The 16,512-nt window shown below is 41.2% G+C and overlaps 1 protein-coding gene across 4 annotated transcripts in view; it reads right to left on the minus strand.

The window, feature by feature from the left end:
* The window catches only part of RPS6KA2 (ribosomal protein S6 kinase A2), a 303,750-nt gene that overhangs the window by 39,336 nt on the left and 247,902 nt on the right, over positions 1 to 16,512 (minus strand). For all 4 annotated transcript variants that reach the window (XM_049800958.1, XM_049800960.1, XM_049800959.1 and 1 more), the window contains 3 exons: positions 15,724 to 15,794; positions 14,806 to 14,894; positions 6,553 to 6,617 (listed from right to left, as the gene is read on the minus strand). In XM_049800958.1, coding sequence (XP_049656915.1) covers positions 6,553 to 6,617; positions 14,806 to 14,894; positions 15,724 to 15,794 — 225 coding nt within the window. The remainder of the gene's footprint in view (positions 1 to 6,552; positions 6,618 to 14,805; positions 14,895 to 15,723; positions 15,795 to 16,512) is intronic.

Consider the following 16,512-nt stretch of genomic DNA (forward strand, 5'->3'; position numbering starts at 1 on the left):
CTTACCATGGTCCCAAATTATTTGGGGCTGATGGATCACCTTGATCTCTTCCAACAGAAACCACCCAGAGCGGCAAATGACATAGCAAGTTAAGCTTCAAATCTTGCCTTTGACCATTTCTATCAGGCTGTCACATAAGTCCTGGTAAAGTTTAAACAGTTAGCTACATCATCCCAAGTCATGGTAATCCTGGCTCTGTACGCAGAAGTCACTGGGAGTTCTATTTTAATGGGAGGAGGGTCCCAGCTGTCCCAGTTTAAATCCCAGTTTTTATATCCATTTGGGGGCATTTTATTAGGCATTCAAAAGAGACCTTGGATATGTTAATGCTAACTGGAGCATTTAAATATCAGGTTGGGTACTTAAGATCATTATATGTGTGTTACTTTGCACAGGTATAAGAAGCTGAAGATTTTTTTCTTCCACATTGCTTCCACATCCATAAAGGAGGAATGCATTCCTTAGCCCTTAATGTTTTATTGAGAGTGTAATTTCTGTCTCTTTCCCAGGAAAGAATTACTTCCTACATCCCACTCCTATTTTATTGAACTGGCCACAGCATTGACTTATCAAAGAAAAATGTGACTGAGATGTATCAGGAATCACACTGCATCATGCATGGCTGTCGTATCCAGTGGCTGTGCAGAGGGGAGTGCATAATCCACAGAATGAGGGGGATGAACTCCAAGGTGTGAAAGTACTGATTTAGATATCAACACCTGGATACATATCCATGCTTCTGTCTACTTATCAACCCCTCACATCCTCCTGGGACTTTGAAAATCAGCACCTTCAGATTAGTAAGTACCTACAAATTAACTAGAACACAGTTCTATAGCAGTTTGAGAAACTATGAGATTCTATCAACTTCCTTTCTGATTTGGGACAAACCCCTTTTTTTTGAAATAACTAATTTTCCCCCAGGCCTCAATGACATTTTCTTAATATATGTTGCCAGACCCCTAAAATGAGCTTCATCTGAACACCTCCTCAGCTGGGACTTGAGTAATATATCAGGGAGACTAGTAACAAAATGCTGTGACGTGTCTGTCTCTTGTTATTTATAAGCAGTTAATTTTTCATCATCTTTAAAAAAATGCACTCCTAAAAAATCCCAGAGATGTAAATGCCCTGTACATGTGCCTGAAAAATATCAAGGAAAAGAAAATGGTTTAATTTAATTAAAAACTATTTAGTCATTTCTTCAACTGAGTTTCTTTGATGAAGAACTGAATTTTCCTTAGACACCTTCTAGAAATAGAAAGATCTTACCCTCCGCAGTGACGCACTTGTAGCATGAGAATAAACTCCCTTGATACATATACCTGTCGTGGAAAATCCAATAAGCAGACAAAAGGATGAACTACCTTCTAAAATGCTTGTCCTTTCCTAGATTGATGACTCAATGTTATTGCCTACAAATGATAGAAAAGCTAGCAGAATTCAGACCTTGGGATCAATTTTTGCTGTTGGTAAAATCTGCAATTAAATAATTCACATTTTCAGTTTAGTTTGATCTCTGATTAATATTGAAGGAAACAGAACTTGAGTCCACTTACTTCTCACTCCTTCCCTCAGCTGTATTTGACAGTTCATTTTCTAGCATGTCATTTGCTCTAGTTCCAATTTAGCTTGTCATCTAAACAAAAACTACTGTTTATACACCACCCCGACTGCAGTCTGCAAAAGGGGATTTCATTTTTCATTTTCAATGAAAAGCCAGAAATTCTTTATGCATGACCTGGAAAGAAGAAACAGTAATAAAAAAAATCAGGAACCAGACTGTGCTTTCTCAGAGCCAATGGCTGAAATTATCTGAGGTCAACTTGTTTTGGGTCTGCTTGTCTTAGGGAGAAAAGGGGGTGCAAGGGTAGTAAGCAGGTAAAACTCAGGAGCTGGACATCTAATCTTCCTGTGAATCCCAGCCTTGATCATGAAAGACAGCCCACTCATTCAACAAAGGATCCATCAAATTTGTGTCACAGTGCCTACTAAATGCCTTAGAGCAGGAAGAGTGATGTTTGCAGAATCCTTCATCTGTTTTTCACACTTAGAAGTGGGAATTTAGCATTTTGTTACTGGGTGACAATAGCTGTAAAAATGAGACTCTTACAAAGATTAGCTCATGCCACAATTTCAGTTTGGGCATAAAAACTGTCAGATTGTCCACAGTTCATTTAGTGCCACTTATACATAAGAAGTTAAACCTAGGCTAGCTGGAGATTTGTGCTTAAGAATGGCACCCTGGAACATGGGAATGGCATCTGGAGGAGGACGGTCGTTCTCTGGCCACACTCCTGTTTTCCAGGCTTGTACCTATCGCCTCTGCATCCAGCGGTCATACGCCATCAGCTCTGCTGGGCTTGGCAGCAGCATCTGCAGCATCGTAACAGGGGGCTTTCTTACACTGCGTATGCTGCTTCCACTGTGTTTGCTGCCTTCATCCGAACCAGACACTATGTCTGGTTGCTTCGGTTTGAAGACAGTGAAAGATGGGAAACAAGTGGGAAATGACTGCTCCAACAGATGAACACCTCGGTGACAGAGACAATAACCAAGCCCCAATCCAAAACCTGAGGGAACAGCTCTGACAGTACTCTGAAATGAAGGTCCGATTTATACATTTCTGCCTGTGATTCTGTCGTGGTTTAACCTCAGCCAGCAACTGAGCACCACACAGCCACTCACTCACTTCCCCTGCCTCCCCCCCCCCCCCACCGTGGGATGGGGAGGAGAATCAGAAAAAAAAGTAAAACTCATGGGTTGAGATAAGAACAGTTAAATAATTGAAATAAAAGAAAAGAAAATATAACAACAACAACAATATTAATAATAATAATGAAAAGGGAGATAACAAAAAGAGAGAGAAATAAAACCCAAGAAAGACAAGTGATACACAATGCAATTGCTCACAACCCACTGACCGATGCCCAAGCAGCGATCTGTGCCTCCCAGCCAACTCCCACAAGTTTATACAGTGAGCATGATGTCCTATGGTATGGAATAATCCCTTTGGCTAGTTTGGGTCAGCTGTCCTGGCCATGCTCCCTCCTAGGTTCTTACATACCTGCTTGCTGGCAGAGCATGGGAAACTGAAAAATTCTTGACTTAGGATAAGTGCTACTTAGCAACAACTAAACATCAGTGTGTTATCGACATTATTCTCACACTAAATCCAAAACACACCATACCAGCTACTAGGAAGAAAATTAACTCTATCCCAGCTGAAATCAGGGCAGATTCTAATGACTTCATCACTGTGATATCCAGACTTCACACACAACTTGGAAGGAAGCAGCTAGCTCACTGCGGTTTTGAATCTCTTCTTTAAAATTAGATGAAGCAACTTGGTGGTTTGTTCACGGTTATCACGTCACCCTTGTAGGAAAAGTATTGCTTGAAAAAACACCTGTTTCACACTGGGTTTCTAGAAGACAGTAGCCCATTCTGAGCCATCATGATAAGGGACTCTTGATGAAGGATCATTTTACTAGAGTCGCTGAAAGTTTCTATGCTGTCAGTCGCAGCAGTCCTGTCTATCGTAGCTGCCAAGGTAGTACAGAAGCTCTCCAAAAGAACTTGCCTCTTGCTCTCTGAGGTCTTTATATTATATTACCAAGGTATAAAATAAATCAACATTCATGTCGTGCCTCAAAAATGTTGTTTGCTGATTGCCTGCAAATTGATGTGAGGGATTCTGTATACGTGATATGAGAACAAAATAACGGCATCAGGGACTCTTTTCCTGCAACTGTACAGAGATCAGCACTAAATATCTGTGTGCCTGATCTGTTTCTGTTCTCTGACCCTGCTCTGTTTCTGTCCGTGGAGAACACGTTAACAGTTAGTTGGATGATCATTGTGAGGCAAAGTCCTGGCTTCAGCTCAGGGCCCAGCTGGCTCACACCCCTCTGAAATGCATACAAAACTGCTGCTGTAACTAGATAAGCCTCCCAAGAACTCCATAAGTGATAGCAAAATTAGGATTAAATGAGCAAATCTGTTACAAAAAATGATAGCTGATCTATGTAATAATGACTGTCTGTCTCCAAGAGAGTGCAATAAGCACTAATTATCTTGGATTAAAATGGATATTTACAGCTCCATTTTACAGCAAAGTTAGAGGGCTAGATAAGACATCAAAGGGCAATTAAATCCACCTTCCTCTCTAGCTCCAAGTCATGGTCAAGCACACCTAGCCTCTTCACGGTAGATATTTCCCTAACCCGTCCATAAGAACTTTTTCAGATGATGGAGGACTGTACAATTTCCTCAGGACAGGCATGAAATTGTTCCTTAAAGAACTGAGCTTGAAACAGTCAGCAATCATCATGACAGAAGGTGGTCTTGAGGACTCTCACAGACGAGAACTGACTTTGCTGAAAACCTTTCCAAGATGCAGAGCCTCATTTCTCTGTGATGAGTTACTGAGCTGCTCCACTAGCGAACACAGAGGGAGAAACCCTCTCACTGCTCCAGTGCTCCTTATTACATTAAGATGTATGCACCTGACCTGTATTTTGATTGCAAAGCTGAGGACTGTGGAGATACCAAAGGAATACAGAAAAAAATAATAATAATAATAATAATGAACCACCACATTTTTCAGGATTCTCTATTTTTAATTTTCACTTAATGTTTTCATAAATGTAAAGTCTTCATACAGAATCTCATGATTAGTAAGAAGCAGAAGAGGAAAGAGGATCAAGACTCTACAACAGATGTAATAGGACTAAAAGTCAGGTGGACCAGAAAGGAAAATCTCAAACTCCACTTTCATTGATCATCTCTTAACATGCTTATGAATCGTGCCAACTCTTCAACATGCAGTTCAAATCAGATTCAGGAGTTTTTCTAAAATAAATGGTTTTGTAGGCCTTTCAAAGGCCACCTGGGCACCACAAAATATCCTTTCATAGAGGAATTAGCTTTACTGTAAAGCCCTGGGCAGCAGTTTGAGAATGGCTCTGTCACATACATTCATGCTGGTTTACCAGAATTTATAGTGAGAACTGCATCAATGTGACCTGTAACACTAGCATTCATGAGTGAATTCAGATCAAATATTAAAGAGACATAATAATACCATAACACAGGTCAGATAAAATTAAACTAGAAAATTCTAGAGGATGTGGCAAACCAGAGCTCTGATGCACTGGCAGATGTCCAGATCAAAAATGAAAAATGTTTGCCTCCAGGTTTGTCTAAAAATAAGTCGATCTGAACAAATATGACGCTGAAAATGTGGGAAGGCTTCACCTGTTCCAAGTCTAAATCAAATACTTAGCTAATCTCTGCCTCCAGCTTTATGAGCTGTAGCTGATAGCAATAAAATAAATCCTTGTTTACCATTCTGTTAATCATGTCTGACATGTCTTATTTGAACCATATTACATTTGATCAAACGTTTGCTGTTCCAATTTTGAGTGCTGATGTTAAATTAATGACTCACCTCAATAAAACATCAACCACTTGTAAGAGGAGCTGCTGTTTCCTGTTCTGGCTGGTTGACTCAGTGATGTAAAATCACTCTTCAGAAAATCCATCTATGTCAGGCTTTTCTGTAGCCCCCATCACAATACAGTGGAAGGGCCAGATCCCATCCTCTGGTCACTTAGGCCAAAAGTGACAAGAAGGGGTTAACAGAGCTATCGTGTTGGAAGATTTATGATTCCCCTAGCATAAAGTAGCACAACCTGCTGTACAGCTTGCTGTGCCACCTCTGCGGATACCCAGACAGTCCCAGCAGCACCAGGCTGTGTTTGGGAAAAGGGTGCGCCTGTAGGTCTGGGAGCTCTTTGGAGCTACTGTTGGCAGACGTGCAAGAGCAGCCCAGGGGCTGCTCTGAATAATTCCAAGAGCGAATAGGATTCCTGGAGGTCCCTGACATCAGAAAGAATAAAACTAGCATTTAGTCCAGCTAGCCCAACCCAGTCAGAAGGGACACGTATTTCAATATGGAACATAAAAGCAGCAAGATGGAGGGACCTAGAGCATCACACTGCTTCCCTCTGGAGTATCCTTTCAAGCCCAAGTCCTTTGGCTCTGTTTTCTTTTGCAATTGAAATATTATGGGAATTCTGTCATTTAAAGCTGCTCATTTTCACTCCAGTCCAGCTCCCACAATCAATGCATCATGTTTATTAGAGCTGAATGTGGAAATTATTCTGCAGAACACTGCAAATAGCCTCAGGTAGTACCGTGATAAGCCAGACCATCAGACAAAACAGAGACAAGCAGTTAGAAAAAACTGGCAATGCTGAAAGCAGCTTTCTATTTCTTTCATTTTGGGTATGTGAACAAATGTATACATATAAAATAATAGAATCATTTAGGTTGGAAAAGATCTTTAAGGTCATCGAGTCCAACCGTAAACCTAACACTGCCAAATATGTATGCAAGAGACATAGGCACCCACTTAAAAGGCTCTAGCTCCTGGGTTCCCTATGTTAGAGTTCCCTTCACCTTCTTTCTAAGCATGGCAGTTTGCCTTCAAAAATTTAGCTAAGAAAAATAATTAAAAAAGAACAAATAAAATGCTGCTCCACTTACGTTCCAGTCTATAGTAACAAAGAAAGGGTGGCGTTTAATTTCTTCCACTCCATCGAATCCAGCACCTGACAAGAGAATGAAAGAATCAAAATTAAATCATGCTTAGAACAGAGCTGCATGACATCTCTTCTCCAGTGTTCCTCCCTGTCCCCTCTTTTCTTCTGACAAAGTCTGAGTCACCATCTAAACATTTCTTCTAGTCAAGAATCCCTGAACAGTGCAACTGCCATAATAGCACAAACTACCGTAAATACAGAGCAGGACACTTCATTAAATAAAATCTGATGGTGGTGGGTTTTTTACTTTTCTCTAGTTGAATAGCTGCTCTCTTCAGGCTTCAGATGAGACGCGGGATTTCAGCCGCAGCAGAGTGCACGCACCAGCGAAGCCAGGAGAAGCCCCAAGTTGTCCTGATACTATGGCAAGGCTACTGCTGCTCCCCGCCACCCGTGGCAGCTCTTCTATCTACACCGACTTTCAAATCTTGTCTAATTACCCATTTTCCATGGGCAGAGAAAGCTGCACTTCAGGTAAGTTCAGACTCAAAATACCTAAAGGCTCCAAATAATGTGAGCCAGGATTTTAGGTTCCCCCTTTTCAAATACTGTCTTCAAATTTGCCTGAGTACCAAAATCATGACTCTTAGTGGTATGTTTCCTTCACTGTTAAATTTCTGTTACATTACTATAGGAAAATTAGAGAAACTCTTCTGAGATCTGGTAATGGATCTAATTACTTTTGCCTTATGTCTTCACTGAAGATTGCCTTTTTATTCCTTTAGCTCAATTTATTTGCTTCACTGCCATCGCAAAAACCAACAGGTGCTCAGTAATAATTAAGTAACTGTCAGAGATGATTTAGCATGCCATTTTGGGGGTTGATTTGACTTTGTTAATAGCACCTTTCATTTTCCAGTAGGAAAAATAACATTTGGAAGCAAAGGCTTTGCATTACAATTTTGGAATCAGTTCCTGAAAGGTTCCCAAAAGGACTTGGGATTCATAAGCACCTTGCAAAAGGCACTCAGCACCTCAGAGGACTCGGCTTTTTATAGGTAGTATTTGTACTTTCTGAAGATCAGCATTACAAGCAGCTTTAGAAAGGTCTTGTCAACTCATGCTTTTGTAAAATGTGACATCTGCTCTCTTTGTGTACAAAACATTACCGATGTTTGCCAAAATGCATTGACCAGGAACGGCTTCCTACAGCCTGATTAACATTCACTGATGAATGGATACAAAAAGCAAACACTTTGTGAATGTAACATGCAGGATTGTCTGTCAGGCCTGCTAAATAATAACACAAGAGGAATGCTCTTCTGATTACTTCCCCATCCTGGTAATCTTACAGTATAGACAAATGTATCTGACGCACATAAGGATAAACAATCCTAGCCCGCCACGCAAAATTATGTGCTCGGAGGCAATCAACCCCACTGAGGAGTGAGGTCTTTCGGTTATGACGGACAGATGGCTCTAGGCAAACACAGCATGAAATCAAATCTTAGAAAGAGAAAAGAGGACAAAAGGAAGAACATTGTCACTGTATAAGTCTGTTGTACACCTACAACTTGAGTACAGAATGTAGTTGATGCCCTCACCTGTAAAAGGGTATACTTACTGAAGGTAGGAAAAATCAAAGAAGGGCAACAAGGAATAGTATGGAATGACTGGGTAGGCCAGGACTTTTCAACCTGGAAACAGATGACTGAGGAGGTTTATGATAGGTCATTAAATGATGTTAGCAGGAATCAGGTTCAGAACAACCTGGAGATGTTTCCTCAGGCAACAGATAGTTGCGTGATGTGGAATTCCTTGCAAAAGATGATGTGGATGCAAAATATTTATATGGGTTCAGGGGGAGGCCAGAAAAGTATGTTGAAAAAGAAACCTGTTGAAGATTACTTCATCGACAAACCACAGGAGGTTCAGGAAACCCCTTGCTTGACCTTAAAGCAGGTGTAGACTGGGAGAGAATTTAGGTGAAGTATTACATATGCTAACCTTATTCTTACTCTTCCCTAGGCCGTTGTTTATGGCCCACGGGTACTGAACAAGAAAATAGTAAGACTTAGTAATAAGACTTGTTCTACATCTTCCCTAGCATGTTTTTTCAATGCACAGTCTACTAAAGTCTGCACTAGATTCCCTTGGAAGATTTATTCTGATTTTAGCAATGCCAACAGGAACATGAAACCAACACAGTTACTCTGAAGAGAATTACATTAAGCAACTCTTCAGAGAAGAAATATCTGTGAAAAATGTTTTGTGTTCAGTGGTGGTGACTGGAAACTTTGTAATGTGCAGTAGATGTTCTTTGCTATATAAGGATGAAATCCAAGTGCCAAACTGAATTCAAAGGACTGGGATAAATGCTACAGACAATGTAAGCTACTGGTAGCATTCCCTGGACTGAGGATAACTGCTGATGCATTCAATCTTCTCTGCTCTGTCCCTTCCCCATTGTTTCCCTTTTCCCTCTTTTGTAGGCTTATGGATACATCACTGTGTGGTGGGAATGACCTGCCTTTTTCAGACTATCTATCTGAAAGCCACACTTTTTGCTACTTTTGTTCTTTCTTCCACAAAACCCCAGAAATCAGTACCAAGGAAGAAGCCCACCCATAGCTACTTTTCTTAGTGGGGGACTGCAGTGTGCAGTAAGGAACGCAGCATGCAGTCGACACAGGCATTCATTTGAAAAATTGGCATTTCCCATTTGGGGCCACCTCAGAACTCTAGCAGAGAAGGAATATGTTGTTAGGAGTGCCAGGGCTTGACTCCATCTCTGGTTAGCTTAATGTATTGAAGAGCTTTAGGAAGGTAATAGCCTAATTTTGCCAAGAGTGAAAGACTTCCAATTCCCAGCAACCAACTTTACACCATGGAGAAGGTTCAGCACTTCCTGCAGTTTTTATTCCCTGACCTTCCCCGCCATGAGACCTGCTGGCGTAGCCCACCGCTCCCTCTCAGGCTGTGTGCTGTGGCTGCAGGCAGCAGTGTGTCACCTGGTCCTCTCCTCAGCTGGAGGAAGGAGGTGGCCCAAGGGCTCGCCCAGGGACAGCTCTGGGAGCCAGGAGGGGCAACCCTGACCCCGCTCCAGAAGTCCGTGGGAGAGGTTAGGCACCAGTGCTTATGGTGGAGTCTCTCTGGATTTGCTCAGCATGTGTCAGCCATTCATTTACCATCTGCAGATCTAAAGTGGTAGTGGAAAGAGACGTGCTTTCATGGAGAAAAGAGAAGCACCAGAGAGGTCGTCACTGGAAAGTCCTGTTTCATGGGGATGGACATTTTTTGGTATAGAGATGGGTATTTAGCAAACTGCTGAAGTGCAGCACAGGATGGCACACCACAGGACCGCAAACCTCTCACCTTCCTCTAGGTTTCTAGTTGGTTTTTTAACTTCACTTTAACTTCAATGTAGTAAACAAACCTATCTGTAAAGAATAATCAGCACAATCAAACCTACTGCCTGCAAATATTTCTATGTGCCATCCAGTCCCATGAGGGTCCGTGAAAATAAATAATGCTTTCAGATAAAACTGCCAGTTTAAACACATTATAGAGTGCAAAGATTTTTATAAAAGCAGCCTCATGCTAATAAGCGAGAACTTGATTATCTAAGATTGTTTTATGCCTGTAATAAAAGTGTCTGCGAGCAGTAACAGTAGAATGTTTTGATTGCTGAATCATTATGGATAATGTGAGCTTTGTAATATATTAAGGGGAAAAAGGGAGACCTATGAAATTTGAAAGTTGATTATTTGGATATTCAAAATGAGCAGAAAGAGTTTCCAGATTTTTAGTTTCAGATAATAAAATTTTAGTGTCTCCACAGCTTCAGAATCTTTTTAGTGGGCTAGATTTTTTGAAATGCGTTCCTAAGGTTTACAAGAAAGATGTACAGTCACTCTGACAAAGGTGAAACTTCTTTTTTAAAACCCACCATCTTATAAAGTGGAAAACCAAAGTTTTCTATGTGCCAAAGCAGAATATATCTTCACTGAGAACATAGGATTAAGGAAATAATAACTCTTTATTCGGCTTTTATTCTGAATCTACTAGCACATGCTTTTATACTTTCGTGGCCAAGCTTCTCAATTATAAGGACTCTGGAACCTTCATACCGCTCAGCAGCATAGGGAGTTCCTGATTTGCTCTTTACATTCATTTACCTACCTGATTAGATCCAGGCCTTAGGGCAAGTAAGAATTAGTCCCTTGCCTAAGTTCCTGGCAATGTAATGAACTAACACCTTCATCATACAATTTCCTTTCTGAGATCCTTCCTCCTTGTTTGCCTGCATATACCAGTTAGTTTATTTTAATAATTTAAAATTATGCTTGTCCATAAACCAAGATTTATTGTACTTAATCAGAGCAACACTACCAAAGCAGTGCAATGCAGACTATTTGTACAGCCGAGTGTATAGGCTCAGAAAAGAACAGACAGCACCTGTAACAAGGGATGCCAAAGGAAGGAAGACTTTTGATTCCTTAAAAATTTGTTCTAAAGCATTAATACGAGCACCAGACTTAAAAATAGAATCAGGTAAACTGGATTACTAAATTCCTTCTCTGCCTTGTCTGAGTATCTCCCTTCAACTCTAATTTTTTTTTTTTCCATTAATAATCCAAAGCTTCAAAACAAAGTTTCAAAGCAAAAGTTTAGAATACTTCATCAATCTTTACTTCTATTTGTTAAGATATCTAAATCAAATGGCAAAAAGCAAGACGGCAATCAGAATAAAATTATTTTCAAAGCTCAGCATCTTTCATCTTGCCAATATTAAAAATACTTTGGAACTAAATACACTTTCCAGATTTGTAAACTTCTGAAACAATGGCTGAAAACAAGTGTTTGAGCCATAATATGGTTCATTTATTTTAGCATGCTTCATTAATTTTCCAAAGATTTTTCAAAACAGGATGTCTAAGCCTACTTTTCTTTTAACTTCCAGAAAACTTTTCCCAGAAAAAGCTAAAATCCACAAAGTTGAAGCAGTCCTTTTTTCTACTGACTTCTGTTCAGTATTTAGGCCAAACATTAAGTATTCCTTCTTTTACTACCAACAAGTCTGTTTCCATAATCCTTCATACTGATTCTCAATCAGTTAGAACAGAGAGAGCCTTCAGAAGCTTTCCACCGCTGTCGCTGGAATGCTAAGATCTATTTTTCTGTTACTCTTTTAGATTTTATTTCCTTGAATGTTTGTGTTATAAATAATGTCTTTCTTTCTCACAGCCTTCCCAGTATTTCAATAAATCTCAGGCTTAAAACCTTGACCCCTAGCGATTCCCCAGTATTAAAAGGGAGATGAAGATGATGTGGGGGTGTCCTGGTTTTGGCTGGGATAGAGTTAATTGTCTTCCTAGTAGCTGGTATAGCATTATGTTTTGGGTTCAGTGTGAGAAGAATATTGATAACACACTGATGTTTTCAGTTGTTGCTAAGTAGTGTTTATACCAAGTCAAAGATTTTTCAGCTTCCCATGCCCAGCCAGCGAGAAGGCTGGAGGGGCACAAGAAGTTGGCACAGGACACAGCCAGGGCAGCTGACCCAAACTGGCCAAAGGCGTATTCCATACCGTGTGATGTCATGCCCAGTATATAAACTGGGGGGAGTTGGCCTGGGGGGATCACTGCTCAGGAACTAACTGGGCATCAGTTGGCAAGCGGTGAGCAGTTGCATTGCGCATCACTTGTTTTGTATATTCCAATCCCTTTATTATTATTGTCATTTTATTATTGTTGTTATTATTATCGTTATTAGTTTCTTCTTTTCTGTTCTATTAAACTGTTCCTATCTCAACCCATGAGTGTTACTTTTTTTCCCCCGATTCTCTCCCCCATCCCACTGGGTGGTGGGGAACTGAGCAAGTGGCTGCGTGCTGCTGAGTTGCTGGCTGGAGTTAAATCATGACAGGGGGCTAGAATTGTCATGGCTAAAACTAAGCAACTTTGCTTATTTTAGTGAGTAGCTTTTTGTTTAAGGACCAGTATCCAGAAACTCCCACTGAGTTCACTGGAGCCCCATTTTGGATGGATAGCAGCTTGTGGGAAGCCACAAAACGAGCAGAGCAGAACAAAACCAAGAGACGGAGACAGGGAGGAAACAGCAGAAAGGAACAGAGGGAGGAAGCGGGAAAAAAGTTTATATTTGCTGCAGCATATTATCTTTCTGAACATTGATTAAACCTAGAAATCCCAAGACTCTAATTTTCTCTAATGTCAAGCAAATTGCTTGAGAACAGTTGAAACCTGCTGAGAAAACGTGTTTTTCCACTATCATCTCTACAGCATATCGGACTACGAAAGCTACCATTTAGGTCAAGAGGTAAAACCTATGGGAGGGCATTCCCTCTGCGGGCCGTGTGGGCATCTGCCTGGGAGGAGAGGGGCTGCAGCAGGGTGCTGAGGGACTGGCTCCCCACCTCCGCCAGAGGTGGGGTTGTCCCCTGGTCCCTGTGTGGAGCAACGGCGCTCGGCTCCTTCTCTCCCCGGCAATCACAGGGAGAGGCAGCCTGCTCCGTACTGTCCTTCTCCGCAGGAGCCAGGCTCCCTTGGGAAACAGCTGAGCCACCGTGTCTGACCTCTGCGTGAGGTGGGGGCTCCGGCTGAGATGCTGCAGCCAGGCAGAAAACATCCATTCACCTAAAACGTGACAGTCCGACGGTGCTCGGTAAAAAGCAGAGGGCTGGAGTAGCTCCCACCTGAAGCAAGGGACAGAGCTACCAGAGCATGAAAAGGTCAAGCAGAAGCTCAAGGGCGCAGAGCAGAGCGTCCATCTTCCACACGTGCGTGAGCACACCCGTGCGTGCCTATTAAAAACGGCAGGACCCATCTCTCAGGCAGGCGGTGATGGAAAGGGCTGTCAAGCCTTTCACGCTCTGCCGCCTGGCTGGCCGCTAACGCTGTGACTGCTGCGCAGGGGACCAAAGGCACTGCGTAGCAGAGCTTCGGCAGCACCACCTCCAGCACCAGAGACGTGAGCGTGGGTACTGCAGGACGGAAAGGGGGAAACCTCTCTTGCACCTCTTGCTCTTTCCACGTCTCGGAACAAGCCATTTCCTAACTTAGCTTTTTGCTTCTAACTTTACGTCTCCAATCTGAAATAATCTTACAAGTGTAAATGGTTGCAAGAGAGAACAGCAAATTGCTTTTTGCACGTCTCAATATTTAACCAGTCTATGCCATTCTCTAAAAGACAAGTAATTTCTTAGCTGCCAAAACTCCCGTGGATGGCAATGAGTCAACCACATATTTAAATATGACCCATCAGCAGTCTTCTTGTGATGCAGTTTACAAAACTGAAGGATTAAATCCCTGCACCTAAGGTCAATTCCTGCTCCTAAGGGCACAAAAACCCCAACAGAGGTACAAAGGAAAGGTTTGTCCCTTTCCTTTAGAAGCAAATTCTTCCCTTGTTCACCCAAAATGCAGAATATGAGACCTGTGGGGAAAAAAAAAGCTCCGGAATTTTTCACAGATCTAGATAGGATTTTTAAATGAAAAATAATACAGTGGCATTAAGTTCATATCATTCACTTGATACGACTGTTCTTATTCTTCCATGTAAAAACCGAAGACCAAATTTGCAATTAAAATCATGCACCAGGCATTGTCCATGACCTCGCCAAATGCAATCAATTTCGTAATAAAACTCCCAAACAAAGGTATAAATGGCATAAGATGCATGACCCAATACATACCTCTAGTTTATCACAATTTAAAAAGGATTATTAACAAAGAGTAAAAACACATTAGTAAGAAAGGAGATAACACATTTAGGGTAATAAAGAAGAAAACCTACTGTGAAAATGTTCCCAGCAAACACAATGAGACAGCATCAAAACTTATTTGAGAATGGGAGAGACAAATTCTAGTCCCTTTCGCTCCGCACCTCAGATTTGCAGCTAAATTATACAGATTTAAGAGAGACCTGTTTTTCAGTTGCCTATATTATCATATGCAGAAGTTCTCTTAAACCCTTCATAAATGCTGGTGGTTTACCCTCCCTCTTCACCAAAAAAGTACAATACAAGCTAATATCATGTTTTAGATTCCAATGGTTTGCCTGTGCTCTTTGCAAATTTCTCTAGTAACGCTGAAGGTTCACTGCGCTCTGGGAAGGAACACAAAATGCCGCATAATGAAGAGGATAACTATGAGGGAAGATGCACCGAGAGAAACAATCACCACCTGACAAGGCAGAGTGCACATAACAAATGCCCCGATCAAATGCGCATGCATACCTAATCTGTTGGAGGGGTTCCTTTTGAAGAGGGCTCGCAGCAGGCTCTGGGCTTCTATGCTCAAGAACTGCGGCATTCCCAGCTTGGCTCTGAAAAAACACAACACTTGAAAAGAAAATAGATTTTTCAAACATTTTCTCCATCTCACTGTGGTTTAAAAAGTGGAACTGCAGTAGTCAGGAAGGGCAGACACATGAATTTGGTGACCAAAGGCTACCTAAGCATAATGCAATACAGAGTGAGAACCTGATCTTGCTGAAGTTAAAGAAGATTTTACTACTGGCTTCACTAGAGGCAGAGTAGATCTAATGAATCTCACGACATCTTTTGTAACCTACAAAGGTCATTTTCCTACAGAAGTTTTTTTCACTTTTTGAGCTTGCTGGAATAAATTTGGGAATCAAGAGGAATTTAGACAAACAAACAAAACTTCATGAAAATAATTATACTAAACCACATATTGATTAAAGGGAATAAAACTTTTCCCTTGGTGACTTACTGCTACAGAGAAAAAATGTAATATTGAGCAAAGATAAGCTTCAAATACTTATGTTTGCACTTAACATTAAAAGAATGGGAAATTTGCAAAGGAAAGGATTTAAAACTTGTCAATAACAAACATAAGCTGTTGTGCAGAAATCTGTTACCACTTTTGCGTGGATAACAACAATATTACAGAAATTAAGATACATTTCTTTTGTAAGGCTCTTTCAGTAATTCGCTTCCTGCTATTTATTCTGAAGGCAATTTTACAGCCACATGCAGGCATCCACTGTGCGTGCCTTACCAAATTCATGTCTTACATTGCTTTGAAAAACGCATTATGGACATTATTATTCTCTACCCTTCATATAATTAGGACATATAGGCTGCCCAGAAGGTACAGTTAACTCATAGAGGAATGGTTTCAGTACTCACTTGAGAATGAGTGCCATCGTCTCCTTTCTGTCTTTTCCCTGGAAGGGTAACGATCCTGTCAGCATCTCAAACTGTGGAGTAACAACAAAATGGTAAATCAAATAAGCGTTGAGATGGTCTGCATAGCTGATAGAGACCATACCCACCCTCTATTTCCAACACAACCGAAAACTTGAGGGGAAAAAAATGGTCCAACAAGCTGTACTTCACAAAAAGATGAAACAGCAAGTCCAGTTTATTCAGAACATGAAGGATCGACATGACTGTTTTGTTCAAGAGTCTTGTTACAAACGGTTTACACTGATACTTGGGGTCAAGTTTTGGTGTGTTTGGGAAGAAGTGTCATATATATTGTTTCTTCCAGCACCCGTTTTATGGCCAATGCTGGAGATGAGATATCTGACTGGAGGGACCCTTAGTCCAAATAGGTGTGGCTGTTCTTAGGTGTCTGGCACGGACTGTGGTGCAAGGAAAATGGGTTCAACATGCCACTCCCAATCTTTTTAGGTTGAGTCAAACCACCTTTTTGATTGTCTGCTGGCACCACTTAGAGACGCAACTGCTATACTTTGCAGGAGAAACACGCACAAACCCCATGTTCTCAAGGCATCTGAGTGCGCTTTTTTCTCTCCCGCTTTGGTTCCCCTGGCTCTATTCAGTGATGAATTTTACAAGTGTCACATTTAAATGAACCCAAATCTCAAAGCAAAACTCAGCAATCATCATCAATTATTTGCCTAACTCACACATGAAAACATCAATCAGATATGGTTCCTTTGAAACAGATTA

This window comes from Accipiter gentilis, chromosome 5 (genome assembly GCF_929443795.1).
Source record: "Accipiter gentilis chromosome 5, bAccGen1.1, whole genome shotgun sequence".
Taxonomy (NCBI): Eukaryota; Metazoa; Chordata; class Aves; order Accipitriformes; family Accipitridae; genus Astur; species Astur gentilis.